Source organism: Myodes glareolus, chromosome 26 (genome assembly GCF_982192425.1).
Source record: "Myodes glareolus chromosome 26, mMyoGla1.1, whole genome shotgun sequence".
Taxonomy (NCBI): Eukaryota; Metazoa; Chordata; class Mammalia; order Rodentia; family Cricetidae; genus Myodes; species Myodes glareolus.
Genome location: NC_142051.1, coordinates 41,228,745 through 41,248,782, shown reverse-complemented (window position 1 = coordinate 41,248,782; position 20,038 = coordinate 41,228,745). Strand labels below are relative to the sequence as shown.

Sequence of the window (20,038 nt, the reverse complement as noted above, 5' to 3'; positions counted from 1 at the left end):
AGAGCTAAGGATGTGTGGATAAACAGTAACAACTTAGTTGTGAATCTGCCATACTGGGAACGAGCAACGGATGAGGTTGCTGAGGAAGGGGAATCTGTGGAAGCTATGAAGATTTGATGGGGATTGCACTGAATCTGCAGATTGCTTTCGGTAGGATTGCCATTTGTATCATGTTGATCCTATCTATCCAAGAGCATGGGAGATCGTTCCATTGTCTGGTGTCTTCTTCATTTCTTTCTTCAAAGACTTAAAGTTCTTATCATACAGGTCTTTCACCTGTTTAGCTAGAGTTAACCCAAGATATTTTGTGTTATTTGTGGCTATTGTGAAGGATGATGTTTCTCTGATTTCTTTCTCGGCCTGTTTATCATTGGAGGGCTACTGATTTTTTTTTTTTTAGTTAATCTTGTGTCCTGCCATATTACTGAAGGTGTTTGCCAGCTGTAGGAGTTCCCTGGTGGAGTTTTCGGGGTCACTTATGTATACTATCATATCATCTGCAAATAGTGAAAGTTTGACTTCTTTCTTTTCTGGTCTGTATCCCCTTGATCTCCTTTTGTTGTCTTATTGCTCTAGCTAGAACTTCCAGTACTACCTTGAATAGATAACTCATGAAATTTGTAGACAATTGGATGGAACTAGAAAAAAACAGTCATTCTGAGTGAGGTAACCCAGACCCAGGAAGATACGGTACATGCAAACTCATAGGTGGTTATTAGGAGTAGAGCATAGGATAACCAACCTACAGTCCACAGTCCCAGAGAGGTTAGATAATGGGGGCCCAAAGAGGGATGCATGGATTTCCCTGGAAGAGGAAGTAGAAATGGTCTCTTGTGTAAACTGGGGGCAGATGGGAGAAATGGGAACTAGAGAGGGGAGGTTGGGAGGGCTGAGTGCTGGAGGCAGGATGGAGGGGGAGGGTAACAAAAGAGACATCTTGATGGGGGAGGAGTATTTCTGGAGAAAACTGGTGCCGGGGAAACCCTCAGGAACCCAAAAGGATGACCCCCCAGCTAAGACTCCTAGCAATGGTGGAGAGGGTGCCTGAACTGGCCACCTACTGTAAGCAGATTGGTGACTTCCCTAATTCCCATCACAGACACTTAATCCAGTAAATGATGGAGGCAGAGGCAGATATTCACAGACAAGCACTGTTCTAAGTTCCCAGAGTCTTGGAGAAGAAAAGGAAGGAGGGTTTGTACCAGCTAGGGGATTATGACGGGGAACCCCAGAGAGACAGCTGACCCGAGCTCATGGGAGCTCACAGACGCTGGACCGACGGTTCGGGAGCCTGAATGGTACCGACCTAGGCTCTCTGCATGAGTTTGACAATCGGGTAACTTAGTCACTTAGTAAGGGTTCTAACACTGAGAGCAGGACCTCTCCCTGGCACTTAACTGGTTTGGGGGTTTTGGTTCCATATGCTGGATTACCTGGCCCCACCTTGACATAAGAGGAGGAGCTTGGTCCTGCCTCAACTTTATGTGCCCTGCTTTGTACAAACTCATGGGAGACCTGTCCCTTGCTGAATGAACATGGAGGAGAGGGGGAGGGACAGCAGGAGAGGGGAACTGGTTGGTACATAAAATAAATGGAAAAAAATGTATTTAAATTAAATAAAAAAAAAGTTAGTAGGATGGCTTAAATGAACCAAAGGACTCTAAGACCCCACCTCACTGCCTGAAGAAGTATGAGACCCTTGAACATACGATGTTAGGTAAACGGCTTCAGCTACCACTCACTGGCTGCATTGCCACACAATAATGAGGCATTGATGGATCCAGTGGAGGAGGCTGAAGGGAAATAGAAAGGGAAGGACTGGGTCTTATGAACATCACAAGAGAGAATGGAAGAATAGCAGTGGGGTTTGATGAGTTAAGTCCCTAGGAATATCCCAAAAGTCACCCGAGACCAGCCTCACCCTCCGGGAGGTCCAGACCCCTTGAAGAACAGAGAGGAAAACTGAGAAACTAAATGTGCACCCACCAAATGGACCTATCTACAAGAGTTTCGGCTGACATTAATAACAAGAGTGTCTATAGCACCGAGCAGCAGAAAAGGAAGCTTTAAGTCACAGTCGAGATACCTGCTCAGCGGGAAAGAAAATGGGAAACGCAGAAAAAACATCGCGAATGCGAGCAACCTCTTGTCACTCAGCTACTCAAAACCTCACGACCCAAACAAGGCCAGGCTAGAGTCAGCCTCTGAAGGGAAGGATTCGCCTAGCCTTACCCCAAATGCTACCTTAGTCCTGAGAATGAATCCCGCCACCGATGCGAGCCGCAGATTGTGCTGTGAGGGAACAGATAGACTTCACCTTGTCTAGAAAAACTGAGCTCAGCTGTTTAACTGGGTGCATGTGTCTGAGCGGTGTGAAGTGTGTGTGCTTTATGCATATTTATTTCCTTCTGTGTAAAAGAAAAAAAAATCTCAAACCACCATCACCAGTAAGCAGCACCCTTGTAAAGTGTTAAGGGCCTGACTAGACTGAGCAAAGGCCACAGAGGGCTCCCTTCTAGCAATAGCCGAGCAGCTATAAGGGAGGGAGCAAAGGGTTGAGAAAAATGCATGGATGGAAGCTCAAAATCGGAAAACATGGGCCATTCGCTTGAGATGTCTTTTTTTGTAACTTGGAAAAGATTGTTATTGTCTTGATAATCTTATTTTGTTACATTTATTATTTTTATTATCCATTTTTAGGGAGGGTACCTTTGAGAGCCGTTGGTGATAGGGTTAACGCTATGGGTTGACTTAGCTAAGTCACAGCCCCTCGATACTTACTCAAATGTCATTACGTGTTACTGTGTTTTTTTTTCTTTAATTTCCTTGGTATTTATTTAGTGTGTGTGCACTTCTGTGTGTATGTGCTCGTGTGTTTGCGTGCATGCTGGCACACATAAGCATGCCTGTGCATATAAAGACACCTTGAGGGAGTTGGTTCTTCACTGAGTGGTACCTGGGATGCACCTCAGGTTGTCGGGTACCTTTACCAAGTACCTTTTACCTACTGCTCCATCTCACTGGTCTTCCTGGGATTGTTTTTTAAAGAAATATTAATGTTGAAGTCAGATTTTTAGTGAAGCTGATTTGTATCCACAGTGTGGCTCTGCCTTATCCAGTTAATCAAAGGCCTAGCTAGAGAATGGCTGGCCTTCTTAGACGAAAAAGAGGGAACTGCGATATCAAACTGCTTTGCTTTAAATGACAAACCTTCCTTGGCTTCCAAGCTTACTTATCTACCCTGTAGAGTTGAGATATCTAGCCCCCAATATCTGTATAAGTCAGTTCCAGAAAAGGAAAAGTCTACATGGATACATTATATTTCTGTAAGGAATCTTGACTAATGCAATTCTGTTAGATTTTTATTAAATTTAGTATTGAGTTGTATTAAATAATATTCATTCTATGAAAGAACATGAGGCCTTCACTAAGAGGTTATAAAATGGAACAAGAAATATACAGTAAGCACATTTGTGTCTGTAAGGGGCTGATCCCAGGCTCAAAGAAAGGGATAAAAGGACTCCACTGTCCAGGGTGGCAGCTTCATCTCCCATGTCACCCCAACATTTGAAACCTTCCCTTCTCATGTAGTTCTGCTCACACTGTCCCCAGTGCCTGGGACAGCCTTCCTAGTCCCAGCCTAGCCTAGCCTGCCTAGCCTAGCCTTCCTGCATGGACGTGAGCTTGCTGGTGCTTCAAGAGCACACGCTGATCAAGTGGCGGATCACCAAAGACCCCAGTAGATACAAAGTCTCCATTTTAATCAAGTACTCAAACATTTGTCCATGCAAGGGACCCCTCCATTTTAATCAAGTACTAAAAGGTTCCCAAGAGTCTCCTGGATGGTTAAAAAAAATGAGATCAGAGGCCATGTTGCCTGTCTCAAAGAGCGTGATAAAATGTCTTAACCACGTGAAGAGGTGGATGAACTGAGAAATCAGGCTTCCTGGACAGCTCAGGGCTTCACGGAAATTAGACCTTTTCACCTCAACTCTTACAGCATTATCATGTAGAATACTTTCTTTTTCCATAACAATCTATTTCCCAATATGTAAGCATTGCAACTGAGTTTTTCAAAACGGAATAGCTGGGAACACTGTGGAGTGACCCGCCAGCGCTCATTTCAACCCAGGGCTGCTGAAACCGACCTGGGTTCGATGTAACCTGACTCTGTGTTAAGGTAATTCTTGATCATCAGCCTCATGGACTCTGGAGTCTGTAGGGACACACCTCTGCGGGGGCCTCTGAGGGCATTGCCAGAAAGGTTGTCTGAGGGGAGAAGACCCTGCACAGCAATGGGGACCCCTTCAAGTGGCAGCCCAGGCCCTGGAGAGACCCTTGTTGCCTTGCCTGCTTGTCTTCGCTTCTCATTTGCGAATAACCTATTCTGTAGATGCCCCCGTTGCCTTCATTAACATCAAAATCTACTTCTCCAGTCTTCCAATGGGGACAGAAGACAAGCAGCTCTCTGGAAACCCTCCAGCGTTCAGGACCAGACAAAAGGTTGCATCTAGCTTAGTGGGCTGTGGAGCTACAGGGCTCTGAGCTTCTCAAGTGCCATGGTTGAACTACTGAGCCCGTAGCATGTAGGCCAATCCAGTACAGCACCCCTCTTAGTATGTGTCCACCCCCATCAGTTCTGTCCCTCCAGAAACCCCTGACCAACACGGTCCATTACTGCACAGTGTGTTGAGAAGTTCTATGTTGTTCCCAGGACTTATTACATGTTTACATAGTGAACAAATCTTCATGCACAGGCAAACATGAGGGATTGAGACTGTCCTCCATTTGTTCCAGGAAGCTGTCAGTGGGGGAGGGGACCAAAGGAACCCCACAACTAACACAATGTGTCGATGGCAACAGCCTCATTACCATGTCACCCCAACCCTTGGAACTCCCCGTTCCCACTTCTTTCTGCTCGCACTGTCACCCATACATTGAACAGCCTTTGTTGAGTTCCAGCCTGGAAGTCAGTTTGTGCTTCAAGCCCTAATACAATACCAGCTTGTGGCAACTCCTCCAGACCCTTCCAAAGACCGGTTTGAAACATAGCTGAGGCTTACTGAAGTCTAAATTAACTGAAATGCAATGAGCTCATTCGTAAGGTGTCCTTGTTCTAAATATCCATGGTCTTTGTTCTCAGTACTTGTCTTGTGGCTGCCATTTGTTTTCCCAGCACAATAACATGTCACGTGATGCAAACCTCCAATACTAGACTTCCGCACCTCATCCACACACTAACATAACTGTTGAATGTCCATAGTACTATTTCCCTTGTTTAAATGTATTTTTTCTTAAAAACTCATAGCTCAAGACTTGAATACCTATGTTTTAATGCTCGACTTTCATTATTTATTCTAAGATCAAGCTCAGAGGGACATAAATTACATGTTTTTTTCTTATAGGCAGACTCTGGATTTAATGGTGTGTGTGTGTGTGTGTGTGTGTGTGTGTGTGTGTGAAAGAGAAAGAGAATGAGACTAGAAAGGGCATGCATGAGAGAAAGGAAAGAAGAACTGGGAAACAAAAGGAAGGATTATTTAGAGCCAAAAGAGGAGCAGGGGCACAAGGGGAAGACAAGAGCCAAATAAGAACAAAATATAATGACTTCTATGTATGAAAAAACCAAGGTGAAACCCATTGCTTTGTATGCCAACTTTAAAAATAAAGTAATTCATTCCTAGAAAAGAATAGCATGTTTATTCTAAGTCCAGCATTCCTGACCTCAAATAGGAGTTCCTAAAAACATATTCCTGAAACAAACTTTTTAAAATTTAATAATCTTAAATGCTCACGTTGATGGCATGAAATATCATGACTAGTAACGTGGAATCGATATTTCTGAATTCTGGCTGGAAGCTGCCGCCTAGAAGAACCGTGGACTTGAGGTCTACTTCCCCTTTGTTACATATGGGCAAGCAAGATGGGGGTGGCGCTGGGGTCAGAGCAAAACTTTCTTCTTCGTAGATTCAGGAGAGAAAGAGGGTTAAAAATGGAAACACCTCTGTACCTAGGGAGTCTTTGACACTAGGTGGCTCTAACCCACATTTTGAAAACGCAGGTGTCAGAAAGCGCGAAGAGGACACAGGAAGACTGAATCCCAGCTGTGCTTGGGAGCACCTAAATTTAGGTTTCATTCAATGCATCATTTTTCTACCCAGCGGTCCATACACCCGTGTCATTTTTCTTAGGAAATGAGAAGGCTGGTTGTTTTACTTAGTGGGTTTGTGACTTTGGACAGTACGTTACTTTAATCACCATTTATTTTCCGTACTCTGAGTCTTTTAGCACCATGTTCTGAGCTTATACCAGCAGACTGGGCGTGAAGAAGACATCTGTGAAGTTTCTGCTATTTCTTTGTTCCTCAGCACTTCACCCCCATTTAAATGACAGGGTGGCGAATACTTGCACCTTTATTCAAAAGGTTTAGTTAAGTAGATACATGCAGCTTATATATGAATCCAGGACTTCACACACACACACACACACACACACACACACACACACACACACTCCTTCCAGACACGTGTCCAGTGAAGATTAAAATGGTAGTTTCCAAAATGACCACTAGAGGGCACACACATTTTCTTTTTTCTTTCTGTCTTTCTTCTCTCTCTCTCTCTCTCTCTCTCTCTGTGTCTCTGTCTCTGTCTCTGTCTCTCTTCCCTTTTTCCTTTTCTTTTCTTTTTTTTTTTTTAATTTCCAAGGAAAGAGCCTGTGTGGGTTCTAGCCCTGAGGTTCGGAACTGAAGTGTCCTTGCCCACTTTCTGTTTGACCTGGGACAAGTACAGGGAGCACTCAGGTTCTCTCTCCTCACCAAACCACGTTTGCCCCCTGGAGGTGACGCTTCCTCCACTATAAGAAGACTGCTTGGCTCACAAACCCACATCGATTTGGTTTCTCTTTCCAGTATTTGCCTGTTAGTTATTTTAGCAGAAATCGAATCCAAGTTCGATGCTGAGAAGAAACACTGATTTTGTGTGTGTGTGAATTGATTTGTCTTCCAATTTCCCCCTTGCTGTGAGGAAAATGTCCCTTCAAGCAGTTACAGCGGCTCCCTGGCTACAGACCATCTTTGTGGGTTCAACGGGAGCCTCCTGAGCAGAAGGCTTGGAAAATCTAGCGGGTCCCTTCTCTTTGGCATGTTGAGTTTTGGATACCTCTAAGTCCTATATTCAGGATACAAGTTCTTCACCTCAGGCATAGGCTCACACTCCAGAGCAACCGTCCCTACAAAGAAAGACCCAAGAGAGACACCAAGATCTTCACCAAGGCCTCTGCCTGGTGGCCTTTGGGACAACAGAGCCCCCTTCGTCCAAATCTCTACCCGGAACTTCTCTTCTCCTCTCCACTCTGCCTTGCTCTCCTCTCTTGGCCCTAAGTAGTTCTTCTACTCTCAGGTCACGTGTTTCCCATTGTCCTCCTTTTCTTCTCTTCCCCTTTATTCCAGACATTTCTCTCCTTGAACATTCCTTTCTACTTCCACGCATACACACACACATACACACACATACACATACACACATACATTGACATTAATGTCAGTAACAGCAGTAAAGACAAAAATTTATATGCCGAACAGGGCAAACATGCAACGTGCCCTTGGATGGTGACCCCTCCCCAAGGAACACAGAGAGAACTGGCACCCTGACTCAAGCAAAAAGACCAGGGCACCAGGTAGTGCCCCATTTTCGGCGGCTCTCAAGCAATCCACACTTTCTGAGAATGAACAAGTTCGTTTTATTTATCTTTTAACGAAAGGTGTCAGAAGCCTTCCGGAGCTGTAGCTTTATGCAAATAGACCACGCAAGTCAAAGACTGGAGCAGAGGGCTATTTATAGCCACCCGACAGGCATTACACATGCGAAAGGTGAGACTCTGAGCCTGCTGCTCCGGAGTGGATGTTCTCATGATGAGCGCATCTTTGCAGCTAGCTATTTTTGTGGCTCACGGTTCCCATAGCTGTTAGATCCTTTTTCCAGACAGACAACCATATAAGCATCTGGTAACTTCAGAATGACCACAGACAGTCCTCTGCAGGGGGTTTCCTGACCTGATCTCTTCCTAGGTGCTAAAATTACTACCGCCCTAAGCTTCAGCAGTAGATTCGTACCCTGTTCTCTCCCCTAAATAGGTACCCATCACTAAAGACCCTTCCATCTTCACATCGACTCCTGGACTTTACAAAGAAAATGGACATTTCCCCGGGAATCATGGCCCCCTGCTCTGTTGCTAGCTCACCCTCCCTGCTAACACAGATGATTCTTCGGTCTGAAATGGATGTGAACCCCTTCAGAAAACTGCACCCCCAACCACCACCATAGAACACTGATAGTCCACATCAGAATGTTTCCACTGCACAGCGGATGAGAATTATGATGCACGGAAATTCAGTTGTCTTTGATAGGAACATAAACTGGGACATAAATTAAAACTCAATTATCCTTTAAGGATAATTATATAAAGCCCAGTGGATCCCTGTGTTGTTGACACTACCCGAGTGTGGAAGGGTCTGTGTTCTGTCCTCAAAGCGGCCTTTCAGATGAAGCGGCCAAGGATAAATGATCTGTGATAGGCACAGCATGACATCACAGCACTGCATGGCACAGCACAGCACTGCATGGCACGGCACTGCACAGCACTGCATGGCACAGCACGGCACTGCACAGCACTGCATGGCACCACATAGCACTGCATGGCACAGCACGGCACAGCACAGCACTGCATGGCACAGCACGGCACAGCACAGCACTGCATGGCACCACGTAGCACTGCATGGCACAGCACAGCACTGCATGGCACCACATAGCACTGCATGGCACAGTACAGTATATTACTGCACAACACAGAACAGCGTAGTACTACACAACACAGTAAAGCATGGCACTGCACAGCACAGCACTGCACAGCACAGCACAGTGCTCAGAAAGCATAGGAGCCAGAGACACAAACTTGAAGAAGAATAAGCTTCCAGAATGTACTGAGACAACTGCACTGGGAAGAGGTGATTGGTAGTGCTTGTTTACCTGTGAAGCCACCCAGCGGTAGAACAAGGAAGGGGCTGCTACCTGGACTCCAGCCTGGATTTGAATTCTCCTGCTGGAGAAACTAAGAAGCTCTCAACAGGTCTTTGGTTCCATGTTATGTACATCATCAAAGTCCTTAAGAGGAGGATGGGTTTTTTTAATGAAAAAGAAAATGATCTCTATAAGTTGTCATAAATCAAGGGCTCAATGAGGGCTTGCTAGAGGAAGCCTTGGGTTACTCAGTGTGCAGGATTGCCCACACAGCTGCAGACATGCCAAGAATATCTGGTGATGCTGCAGGACTGCCCACACAGCTGCAGACATGCCAGGACCACCTGGTGATGCTGCAGGATTGCCCACACAGCTGCAGACATGCCAAGAATATCTGGTGATGCTGCAGGGTTGCTCACACAGCTGCAGACAAGCCAGGAATATCTGGTGATGCTGCAGGACTGCCCACACAGCTGCAGACATGCCAGGACCACCTGGTGATGCTGCAGGATTGCCTACATAGCTGCAGACATGCCAGAAATATCTGGTGATGCTGCAGGATTGCCCACACAGCAGCAGACATGCCGGACCACCTAGTGATGCTGCAGGATTGCCCACCCAGCTACAGACATACCGGGACTACCTGGTGATGCTGCAGGATTGCCCACACAGCTGCAGACATGCTGGGACCACCTGGTGATATTGCAGGATTGCCTACCCAGGTACAGACATACCGGGACTACCTGGTGATGCTGCAGGACTGCCCACACAGCTGCAGACATGCCAGGACCACCTGGTGATGCTGCAGGATTGCCCACACAGCTGCAGACATGCCAGGACCACCTGGTGATGCTGCAGTTTCATGTGTTCTCTGGGTCAATTCCAGGCCCATGCCTCTCACAATACATTCTCTCCTCCCTCATCCTCCAAAAGAGATTTTCACTCCCACCTTCCTGAGAAATTGTTGCCCCCTCCCACTGTGCATTGCTCATATATCTTAAAGCCACACATGCTCCACACATGGCAGTGAAATTTCTCTCTGCCTTCCTGTTTTGTGTTCCCTTTTGCTTCTCTAGAGGTATCTGTAATTGTGCACATAGTAGGTACCCTCATCAAATGATACTAACATCACCCACCACTGCACCAATCCAACTCTGGGTTTCCAGTGTCTGTGTCTGAAAGGTAAACATTGCTATAAAGTATTGACCACACTGAGGGTTGGAACAAGCCCAAACCCCTTGCAAAACCAAGCTGGTTTCATTTAAGGACATCCACCTCTCCAAGCAGATTTCCAGCCATGGGCAGCAGAATGAGGCCGTGTATAGCTTCCAGCCGACCTCTGTCTCCACTGATGTGCCAATATCTTCAAATCCCCCCAGAGTCATAAGAAAGCGAGGGAAGTCAGACTTGGCTCATTTCCATCCCCCCCGGGAAACCACACCTAGACAGACATCCAAGGAAAGCACACTGTCTAACCGGGGCTTTGGTAGCTTTCTTTCGTAATTTGCTTCCTTATCTATTGCCTCTCTAAAGCACTGAGAAATAGGTACAAACCGTATCGACGAAAGATCAGAACATGATTCTCTACGGCAAAGGCAAGTGAGTATACATTATAAATAGTGAAGCAATCAGCTTGAACCATGCTGCCAGCCACTTTACCCAGTGGAGGAATCTGAATGACATCATAACTCTGGAGAGGGTATCGCTAGCCAGCTGGTATTATTTGGAATACACACACATAAAAAAATGGAGAAAGAAAACATAGCCACCACACATACACACACACACACACACACACACACACACATGCCGAAAAAATATGGACAATAGTGTGTGTGTGTGTGTGTGTGTGTGTGTGTGTGTGTGTGTTTGTGTGACATACTGTTTCTTTGGGGTTGAGGAGGTGACAGGCAGCTGGCTTTGTTGAAAAATAAGATCTTTTTATTTGTCAGTTGGTTTCAGAGCTCAGCATAGTCTTTTTCTCTGCACAAAGCGTGATCCAGTGTCCTAATGAGAGCCAGCCCGCTGCTGCCTGCCTGTCTATAGGTTTTAGGAAATGAGATCATTCCCCTCGCTTGGCAAGTAGGGCGAGGGGTCAGTGGAGCCCTGGCTTTCCTACCAGCTCAGCCTGGTCACTTCAGGGTTAACATCATCGGACTTTCTGGAGACGATCTTTTCTTCCTTTTTTTTTTTTCCTTCTTTCTCAAATTCGGTATTTGCCCTAAAATATAAAATTGCTCCGCTACCCCACTTAGATCCTCTGATCCCGGTAAGGTGTATTGGCAGGCACGTGTCCCTTCGTGCCCTGTGGAAAGTTAATCTGAGAACAGACCCTATTCTCTATGGCAGCATCAGTATTTAATGTCTGCTAACCCTGTCGGTAACACACATTCTTTTAAGGGGAGAAAGAAAATGCTTCTGTGCTCCAGTTTTGAAAAGCAAAGGTATGATGTTATTTTGTCACGGTGCCCAAAAAAGTCCTTACTCGATAACTTTGCCAGAAGAGGGAGAGAGAGAAGGCGAATGCTCCCCCAGCTGCTTCCTGTCTACAGCGTCTGTGTTTTGTAGATAAATGTGAGGATTTTCTCTAAATCCCTCTTCTGTTTGCTAAACCTCACTGTCACTGCTAAATTCGGAGCAGATAGAGCCTGCGCAATGGAATAAAGTCCTCAAAATTGAAATGTGACATTGCTCTAACATCTCTCGTCTCTCTGGATTTCTTTTTGCCTCATTATTCCTGCTCACCAATTCATTTCCAGACTTTGCACTTCAGAAGCGATGGGAAAAGTCACCAGTCTTCCTCCTCAGTTACTTAAGTGCTGCTTCTGTGATTTCTTGAAGGTAAATATCTCTTATTCTTTGGAGTCATTGGGGAATTGTCTCTAAACTGTGCGCTGTTTCCTTTTGCCTAGAATTGTTATTCGCTTTAGAATTTGCATTGTTTCAGAAACGGGGAGTTATTTACAAATTGCTGAATGTGCAGTTCTGCGCGGGGCTGTGGAAAGAGCTCCGGGAGATGAATGCAATTGCAGAGATATCTGTACGGGTAGAAACTATGGCAAGGTACTTATGCTAAACCCTCCACTTCCACAGGGCTTCCGTGCTGCCGTTTTAAGAGGTTCCTTTAAATCTTGCCTATGGCTCGGGGCTAGAAAGCCTGGATGTGAACTTGGGGTGTGCTTTTCTCTCACAGGTGCAGGCGTTTGCTTTTTAAGACCGTGTCCGTGTGTGTGTGTGCCTATGCATGTGTGTGGAATTTGTCAGGACTTTATTTACGAGGCGTGTCACAGATTAAAAGTTACATTTTAGACGATAGGAACGCTGTTTAAAAATGCTTTTTGGAGCCAAGAATCAGGAATTCTTTGCACTTATGCCCAGCAAGTCAAAGTTAAAGTGAAGTTTAATTTGCTTTCCTGAGGAAAAAGGAGCACTTAGAGAACTTGCTGTCTCTGCGTATTCGGGAAATTTAAACAGATCCACGCTGTGCTCGGAGAGCGGGAGCGTTCTGGCGGCTGCTTGTCCAACTTTTCTCTTTGGAAGGGGACTTTTGTGGACTGAGTTTGGGCTTGGATTTCGGGCTGTAAGCCTCTGCTCTTACACGGGGCGCAGTAAAGTGTCTTTAGGTGAATCTGGCTGCGGCTGCCGCTGTCAACACACTGACTTCTCCTTTCTGATCACTGGCTCTGGTTCAAGTTTCCAGTCTCAGCAAAATTATATCCTTCCAGACTTGTGTTTTGTTTTGTTTTTTTTTTTTTTTTCAGTTTGCAAGCACTTTTAAGCCGCTGTCACTGGCTCCTTGGGGGCAGTTGCCGGAGGGCTTAATTCATAAAAGATCCCAGCCACAGAGCGCAGCATTCCTTCGCTGCTGCGGACTTTTTCTTAGGCAAGTAAGTGGTTTGGGAGTTAGGGAGACAACCTTGTCAAGCACCTAGCTCTGCCATCCTTGAGATGCCCGCGGGCTTCAGCCACCTTGCAGTTATGAAGTCAGCGTTCGTGTACGCTGTGTGGTCTGGCAGCTGGGCTTGTGTCTTCCTCTTTAAAAGGTTTATCAGAGAGGCTGTGGCATGTTACCTTGGCATTCACTGCAAGTTTGGAAAATCGTCTCCAAATGAACTTTCTTTCCATGCTAGGTCTGCAAGGCATTTCCGAAGTGGAGCTAGCAACAAGGCTTCAACTTTTTTCTGTCCTTGCAGCAGGAGTTGGTTGAGGGGAGCTGCTGCGTGGTGGTCTTTGAAATGTAATTCAATGAACTGAGGTCAACCGCCCTTGAGCAGTGCCCAGAGGGCACAGGCTGGCTTTGTGCTCTGGGGCTCAAGGTATTTCCCAGGACTTGAGTCAGGGGAAGGTGGGGAAGGAGCTGGAACGTAGGTCACTATTCTGGGTAGCTAAGATACATAGCATACAATGGAAATCAGTGGCTTCACTGTGGAGCGGGGCGGGGGGGGGGGGGGGGGATGTCGGGAGTAAGGGGGGGGGATTGACTCAACTCCCAGCTAACTCCCAGCTGTGCAATTTGCTCATTGTTTGAATGGACAAAAGGCAGTTTACCCAGGCTGGTAGCATACCTGCCTGGGTGTCCAAATGTAACTAGATGCTTTCACAAACCCCACCCACAAAACAGCACATGTTTTTAAGTCCTGGGTTTTCTATTCACATCGGCCTCATAATACCCCACCCTGACCTGCTGTGAAAACGGCTTGGGACATACCCAAATGACCGCACCTCCAGTGAGTACCTTCTCGCGGCTCCGACCCTCGCGCTTCTGCCGGGCATTCTCAGGGTCGGCCAGACAACTGGAATCAATTGCTCTCCCACTCGGTTAACACACAGAGGTCTTTGGAAATGTGGATTTGTGGATGCTCTTTGAGGAAAGCGTTCTGAGTTCAGGATTGGGTTTTTTTCACCCTCTCTTTCCCAGGCTCTTCCTTGACCTCTTCCTAGCGCATCTATACCTTCTCTCTAGTCGTTTTCCCTGTGGTGGATGAAACAGGGGGCCGAGGAAATGGAGAACATATGGGGAGACTTGTTTTGAACTTTTCTTAGCTCCTAAGCAAGTTCGATATTGTTTTCTGTTTGGGGAACACGGTGTGATAAACTCCGACTCCCTGTGGGTGTGCTGGACTGGTCTCTGAGCTAAAGGAAAATGTACCAGAGGTCCTAGAATTGTAAGTACTGATACTTATCAGTGTTTTATTTAGTATAATTCCCAAATCCCATGCAGAAAGGAAGAGGAAAATTGGTAAAAAGCAATTTTCAGTTTTTAGATTCTAGAGATGTATATGCCTCGCTGGACTTAAACGTACTCTCCCTTGAACTATTAAAATGTAGTCTGTGGCAGCTCGTGGCCGTCTAAATTCACAAAGGCTGTGAGACTGAGTAATAGCTCCCGTGGCATTGGTCCAAACTAACCATTGCAGGTGCCTGGCCTTCACCACTATCCAAAATAATTCCGCAGGGCTAGGGGGCGGTGTTTCATGACCGGGTTTGCTGAAGAGTTATTCATTCTAGAGCGGACCTGCTGCCAGAGTGGAGGGGCATGTTCCCTAAGGCCAATTATGGGAATTACAGGGCTGCTCCTTTCACAAAACCCAGAAGCCCTGTTGCGTTGGATCTGTTCAGGTTTCCACAAGGAATACTAAAAGGGAACTCCCTTCGTTCTTTTCATGACCAAGAGAAATGAGTACTTGTTAGCTCATTTCTAGGAAACCTGTGTCTTTGGTTATGTAGAGATGGAGGGCTTCCATGCCGAAGTCTTACCAAGGGCTTAACTGAGGCCATCCCTCCTCCGTAATTACATGTCCTCTCTCATGAGGCTCTGTCACTCCAGAGTCCTCCTATCATCTTTAGCTGCTTTCCAAGCACTTATTGAATATTTACCTTGTGCTCTCGAGAATCAGGGACTTGGCTCCCTGCCCCCTCCAAAAGCAAGGCTGAAGAAGACCTAGCCACAGAATTGGAAATTTGTCTAAAATAATTGAGCAACATTTGCCAGGGATGCAGAACCACCAAGTTGAGAGCTCACATAGGACAGAGAAAGTGACAATAAACGAAATACCTGGGTCTCAATCTCCAAACCAGATGGGATTGATGGAACTTTCCCCAACTGCGAGGTTCAAAAAAAAACATCTTTTTAAGAAAACCTAGCTTCCAGGCCCCTCTGTGACCCCCTCACACCGAGCAGGTCACCTGATCCCATGTCAGGGACTCCTTCCATGCCACTGAAGTGTGTGTGTCTGAAGGAGGCAGAGCTGCTCACCTTGGGAGCCTCCCTGGAAGGAAACTCACGCCGGCTCCACAGTGGCGATGTGGAAAAGTACTTGTCTGTCTTCCTGTCTGTCTGCTTCTTAGAAGGAAGAGAGACCTGAGTCGCTGGAGCCCTGACTTTGGCAGGGTTGCTGCTTGGCTCTCGACCATTGACTAGCTTGTGCCAACCGGAGGTCCCTTGATAGATTTTGTTATAAAATTGATAGAATGACACATGAATGCCTCCCAGAGATTAAGTCAGAATTCCCGTTGCTCAACCTAAAGGCTCTTGCAGGTTTTTAAGCCCAGTGCCCTGCATTGTCTGTGTGGACCTCTCTGGTAGTGAGCTGGAGGAGAAGGACTTTGGAATGTAAGAACTACCTTTATTTCCTGTTAAAGCTCCGAAAAATGATTGCTAAGCTCCCTGATCTTCTGTCATCCTCCCCTTTCCTGCTTGTCACTCTCCCCCCAAGGCGGGTACAGAAACTAGAGACCCTCTTCCCAAGGCAGCCATAAAACACGGACATTTGCTTCTAACCTCCCCGGACTTTCTGTCGAGGAGCTGGCCAAAGCAGACTCGGCTGGCTGCCTTGTCTGATGACAGATCATTGGCCCCTTGTTCCAGAGCGGCCCTGAAGCCTATACTCAGGACTTAGGAATGTTTCCCAAAGGGGCAGAGGATAATCAGGAGGGGCAAGGCTTGCTGGGGGTCCCACCCAAGGCTGCTGCCATTAGACCCTAACTCTACCCACAGTTCATTCTCCATTGAACTGAAGCTTGGACGTAGCAGCAGCAATCAGAGGGTTTTCCCTCATTTTGGAGCCTTTCTCCTGATGGCTCTTTCCTCACCTCACCCTTTAGTTAATAAATAAGGACACCGTGACTTTCTCTTGTCACCCTGCATTTTGGTATAGAGTTTCAGACTATATGACCTTCGTGGTGCTTTAAGGAAAGGCATCAGACCTTTCTGTCACTGTGCTGTGTGAGAGGTGATGTCATGTTTTCCCCTGTTTCTGGATTGTTTGTTTGGTTTCCACTTATGGCTGTGTTGTTCGCTAACATTCTCAGGTAAGTCACCTCTCCCCCCACCCTCACGCTTCCTCCCTCTCTCAGCCCCTCTCGGTCTCTGAAAAGCTGTAAGGATGTGTATTTTCACAATTCCTTTCCGGCCAGTATAAAAAAAAAAAATCTTCTTAATCTATGGACAGAAGATGATGCCCTGGTTAATTTAGTATTTTTGATCAATAACAGATATGAGTATATGTACCATCTGCAGGTGTCCACGCTTTAGAACACTTAAAACAGTGCGACCGCAAAGCTGAGCGTATTTAACTTTTGATAATCAAGATGCTTTATTGGGCTCTCAGAATTGCATGGGAATCCCCTCACTAAAATAACTGCCATCTCTTGTCACCCAGCAAATGTTTGTAGTCTTTTACCCCATTTATTTGTAATGGGAAGTCATAAAAACCGCAGGAGGCTTGCAGAAAAATCAAAGGGACTAAACGTGGGGTGTCTGATGTCAAGACTGGCTCAGGCCAGGACTTGCAGGGGCCTCCAAGCCTCTTCACACCACATTGCTCTTCTAGCCCAGATAGTCTTGTTGAATGGTGGCAAGGGGAGCCCGAGAGTCAAGGTGTTCATGTCCCACCAGGTTTCCTGACCCTCTGCTCTTTCCTCTCCGGCAGATAAAGATGCACACCATGTCGTCCTCCCATCTCTTCTACCTGGCCCTCTGCTTGCTCACCTTCACCAGCTCTGCCACAGCTGGACCGGAGACCCTCTGCGGGGCCGAGCTGGTGGACGCTCTTCAGTTCGTGTGTGGACCAAGGGGCTTTTATTTCAGTGAGTAGCCCCTCCCACGCCCACTCCCATCACCCTTCTTCTCTGGGCTACTGCAGCTCTCAGGTGTATGGTTTTGTGGGTTCTCAACTGCAGGGACTTGGGGGATAACAGGATGACTGCCCCTGGCTGGCAGCCATCCTCAGCCCCTGAGGTCCCTCCCCTTCCTCAGCCCCTGAGGTCCCTTCCCTTAAAGGACGCATATCATTTCAGCAGGACGTTGGTAGGTTTGGGGGTGGAATTTTCTTCCGTAAAAGTTTGTCTTTAACTGCTTCCTCTTCCTCGTGAACCCTTCTCCAACTTATATGGAGTACCCCCACTCTCCTATCCCTTCTAACAAAGGCTAGGACAGAGCAACCCTGGAGTAGTGGAGATTTCATTCTTAGACCTTTGGGCACCTCTATAAACATATGGGGGACATACAGGACTACTTTGAGTGTTCCGTGATTCAGAGGGAAACGATAAGGCTCCCCTACCCCCAAATTCATGCAAACTTGAGAAACAAATTAAATTGAGAACAAACTAGATGTCTACAAAGTCACCATGAGTTGACAAAAGGCGATCTCCGCCAAGACATGGTGGCAAACTTGTAGGCCTCTTTAATTGCACACTGGGGTAGCATACCAATACACAAATTGACCTTGATAGTTTAATCATTGGTTCCCTTTGATATAGCTCTTCCCTGGGTGCTATATCCACCTGGAGAGGACTCTTTGAAAAACCCAATGGCGTATATTATACGTAGGTCTCAGACAATAAGAAAGTCAATAGTTGGTGGAAAAGAGGCCCGGAAGTCAATGTCTGTAACTAACACATCCCAAGGCCAGTGATCACTTGAAAACAATCCACCTCACACATATCCATTTCACAGTATGTTACAAGGCAGCGGGGCACCGAAAGACAGGTGTGATCTCTATACATGCTTTTGGAAGTTTAAAGGGTTTCCAGAAACTGGGCATGGCTCCTTCTCCAGGGTTCCCATCACACACGTGCAGACAGATTACCTCGGTGACCTGCCATGCTTCACACGGCTCCGGTGAAGATTAATATTCAAAAGTCTCTCATGTTCCTTCCAAAAGTCAGTTCTCTCTTGAGCAGGTGGTCATGGTGGTGGCTTGTGGGATGTGATATGGGGTGTGTGTGTGTGTGTGTGTGTGTGTGTGTGCGCAAGAATGAGACAAAAGTTTATGCCTACAGTCTGGAGGTGGGCAAGGGAAGTACTAAGGAGGCTGTTAATGTGTATTTACCGTGGTTTTGGCAAAATAAACTGAAAAAGACACGTGGAAGAATATCATCAAAGAGTCAAACATGCTTTTAACTGCAGGGGAAAATGGTCACTTTTGCTTCCAGACAGTCCTTTATTTGAATAAATCCACTTAAAATTCCAGCGATAAAATAGTTTCATCTAGTTCTTGGTTGCAGGCTAAGTGAATAAGTTCATCGGGTGGGGGATTTTAAAAAAAAAAACAAACATTTAAAAAAAATGCCTTTAAAATCATTCCATAGGAGGTGAACATGAGTCATCCGCACGACGGAACAGTGAGCTGTGGCCATGCTATAGTTTGTTGTGACTGAGCCACGTTTTCACTTTGAAAAGTGTGAACGGTTCTCACCGCTGATTCCCAAGGACTTTGTCTTTCCTTGGCGACCTGCTTGTGCAAGTTCCTTTCACCCAGCTCACTGATAATTTCCACACCTATAAGTGCCCTCTGCCTAGTGCCAGGCTGCACTGTAAAGGTCACCATGACGTCCTCCAGGGCTTCCAAGTGAGGACCGTGACCCCTGGGCTTCTCTATGCCTGTGATGGGTACAGTAGATGTGTTTACGTCAGGCTTAATAATTTAAAATGAAAAGAATCCATAGAGCCACTTGATATTTCAAGGAGGAGTCTGATCGTGTGTATTTACCACGGTTTGGGCAAGCTAAAATACGAAAAGACAACCGACAACATCATCAGAGAATTCTGGGTCGAGAAATGGCTTTGTGAGCCATGCTATTGTCAATTCTGTCATTAAAAGTGTGTATTTTTTGTCTAAGTCACATGCTGTCTTATAGGCTTCCAGGATTTAAGCTAAATCCCCTGCCTGCTTTGTTCATTAAGCACAAAGGTATTCCTGATAGGTTTCTGTCCAACACCACAGTCCTTTCTACCTGAGAAAAGCTGGTCCTTTTCAGGTGTTTTAGCTTACATCAGAACACTGGGGGGGGGGGGGGGGGTGACTGTGCTGTGCACAAGGCACAACTTGACAATGAGTGAGAGACCGACCTTGCCTTTAAAGCAAGAGTCTAGCCTAGAAGAAAGTGGGTATGCCATAGGCTGCAGGAGAGAAGAACCTTGGGAGAAGCATTAAGAAAGTTCTTAATGCTTTTCTTGAATATTCCATCTCACTTATGACATGTCTCTATGAGGCTCTGTCCTCTAAATAATTAATAAATAGCTGTAGCTACTCATTGTTGAAGACTGGTGTCACGTTCAATGCCTGACTGTTACAGTAGCTGCTGGTACTACTGTATTTGATAACGGCAAGGTGGAATCCAGGTAAACCTAATAGAACTGCATCTGTGAGACTCTCATAGTAAGAACCACCAAGAATTATGACAGCCAAGCATGTTGGGACATACCACTCTCCTCATACCTTCCCAGTTATTTGACGAAACTGTTTTGTTTTTTTCCCACTGGATGCAATGTGTGGATACCAACAAGAACTTAGAAGCTGAACTTTGGCCATCCCTAAGCTATGCTGATGGCCCGTTTTGTGCCCGAGCCAATTATTCTTACAGGCATTAACTGTTGTCAACAAATTTTAATGAGTTTCCTTTTCGTCCCCTGAGATTTACTGCGTGTGGCAAAGTCAGCCCCAAGCATCTCCAGCCTTCGAAGCACCTTTTAAAGGGAAGCAGTCTCCACGTTTCTGTCCCTCCACTTAGCACGTACT

The 20,038-nt window shown here is 46.2% G+C and overlaps 1 protein-coding gene across 8 annotated transcripts in view; it reads left to right on the top strand.

Annotated features, from left to right (window-relative positions):
- Positions 1-10,579: 10,579 nt before the first annotated feature.
- Positions 10,580-20,038, top strand: part of Igf1 (insulin like growth factor 1) — a 77,041-nt gene continuing 67,582 nt past the window's right edge. For 2 of the 8 annotated variants that reach the window (XR_014999714.2, XM_048418775.3), the window contains exons 1-3: positions 11,208-11,461; positions 11,777-11,858; positions 16,949-17,105. Coding sequence is in view for 7 of the 8 variants with exons in the window: in XM_048418775.3 (XP_048274732.1) it covers positions 11,379-11,461; positions 11,777-11,858; positions 16,949-17,105 (322 nt within the window). In the remaining variant the exon portion in view is untranslated. The other 6 variants (XM_087902138.1, XM_087902137.1, XM_048418776.3 and 3 more) reach the window with 6 other exon arrangements.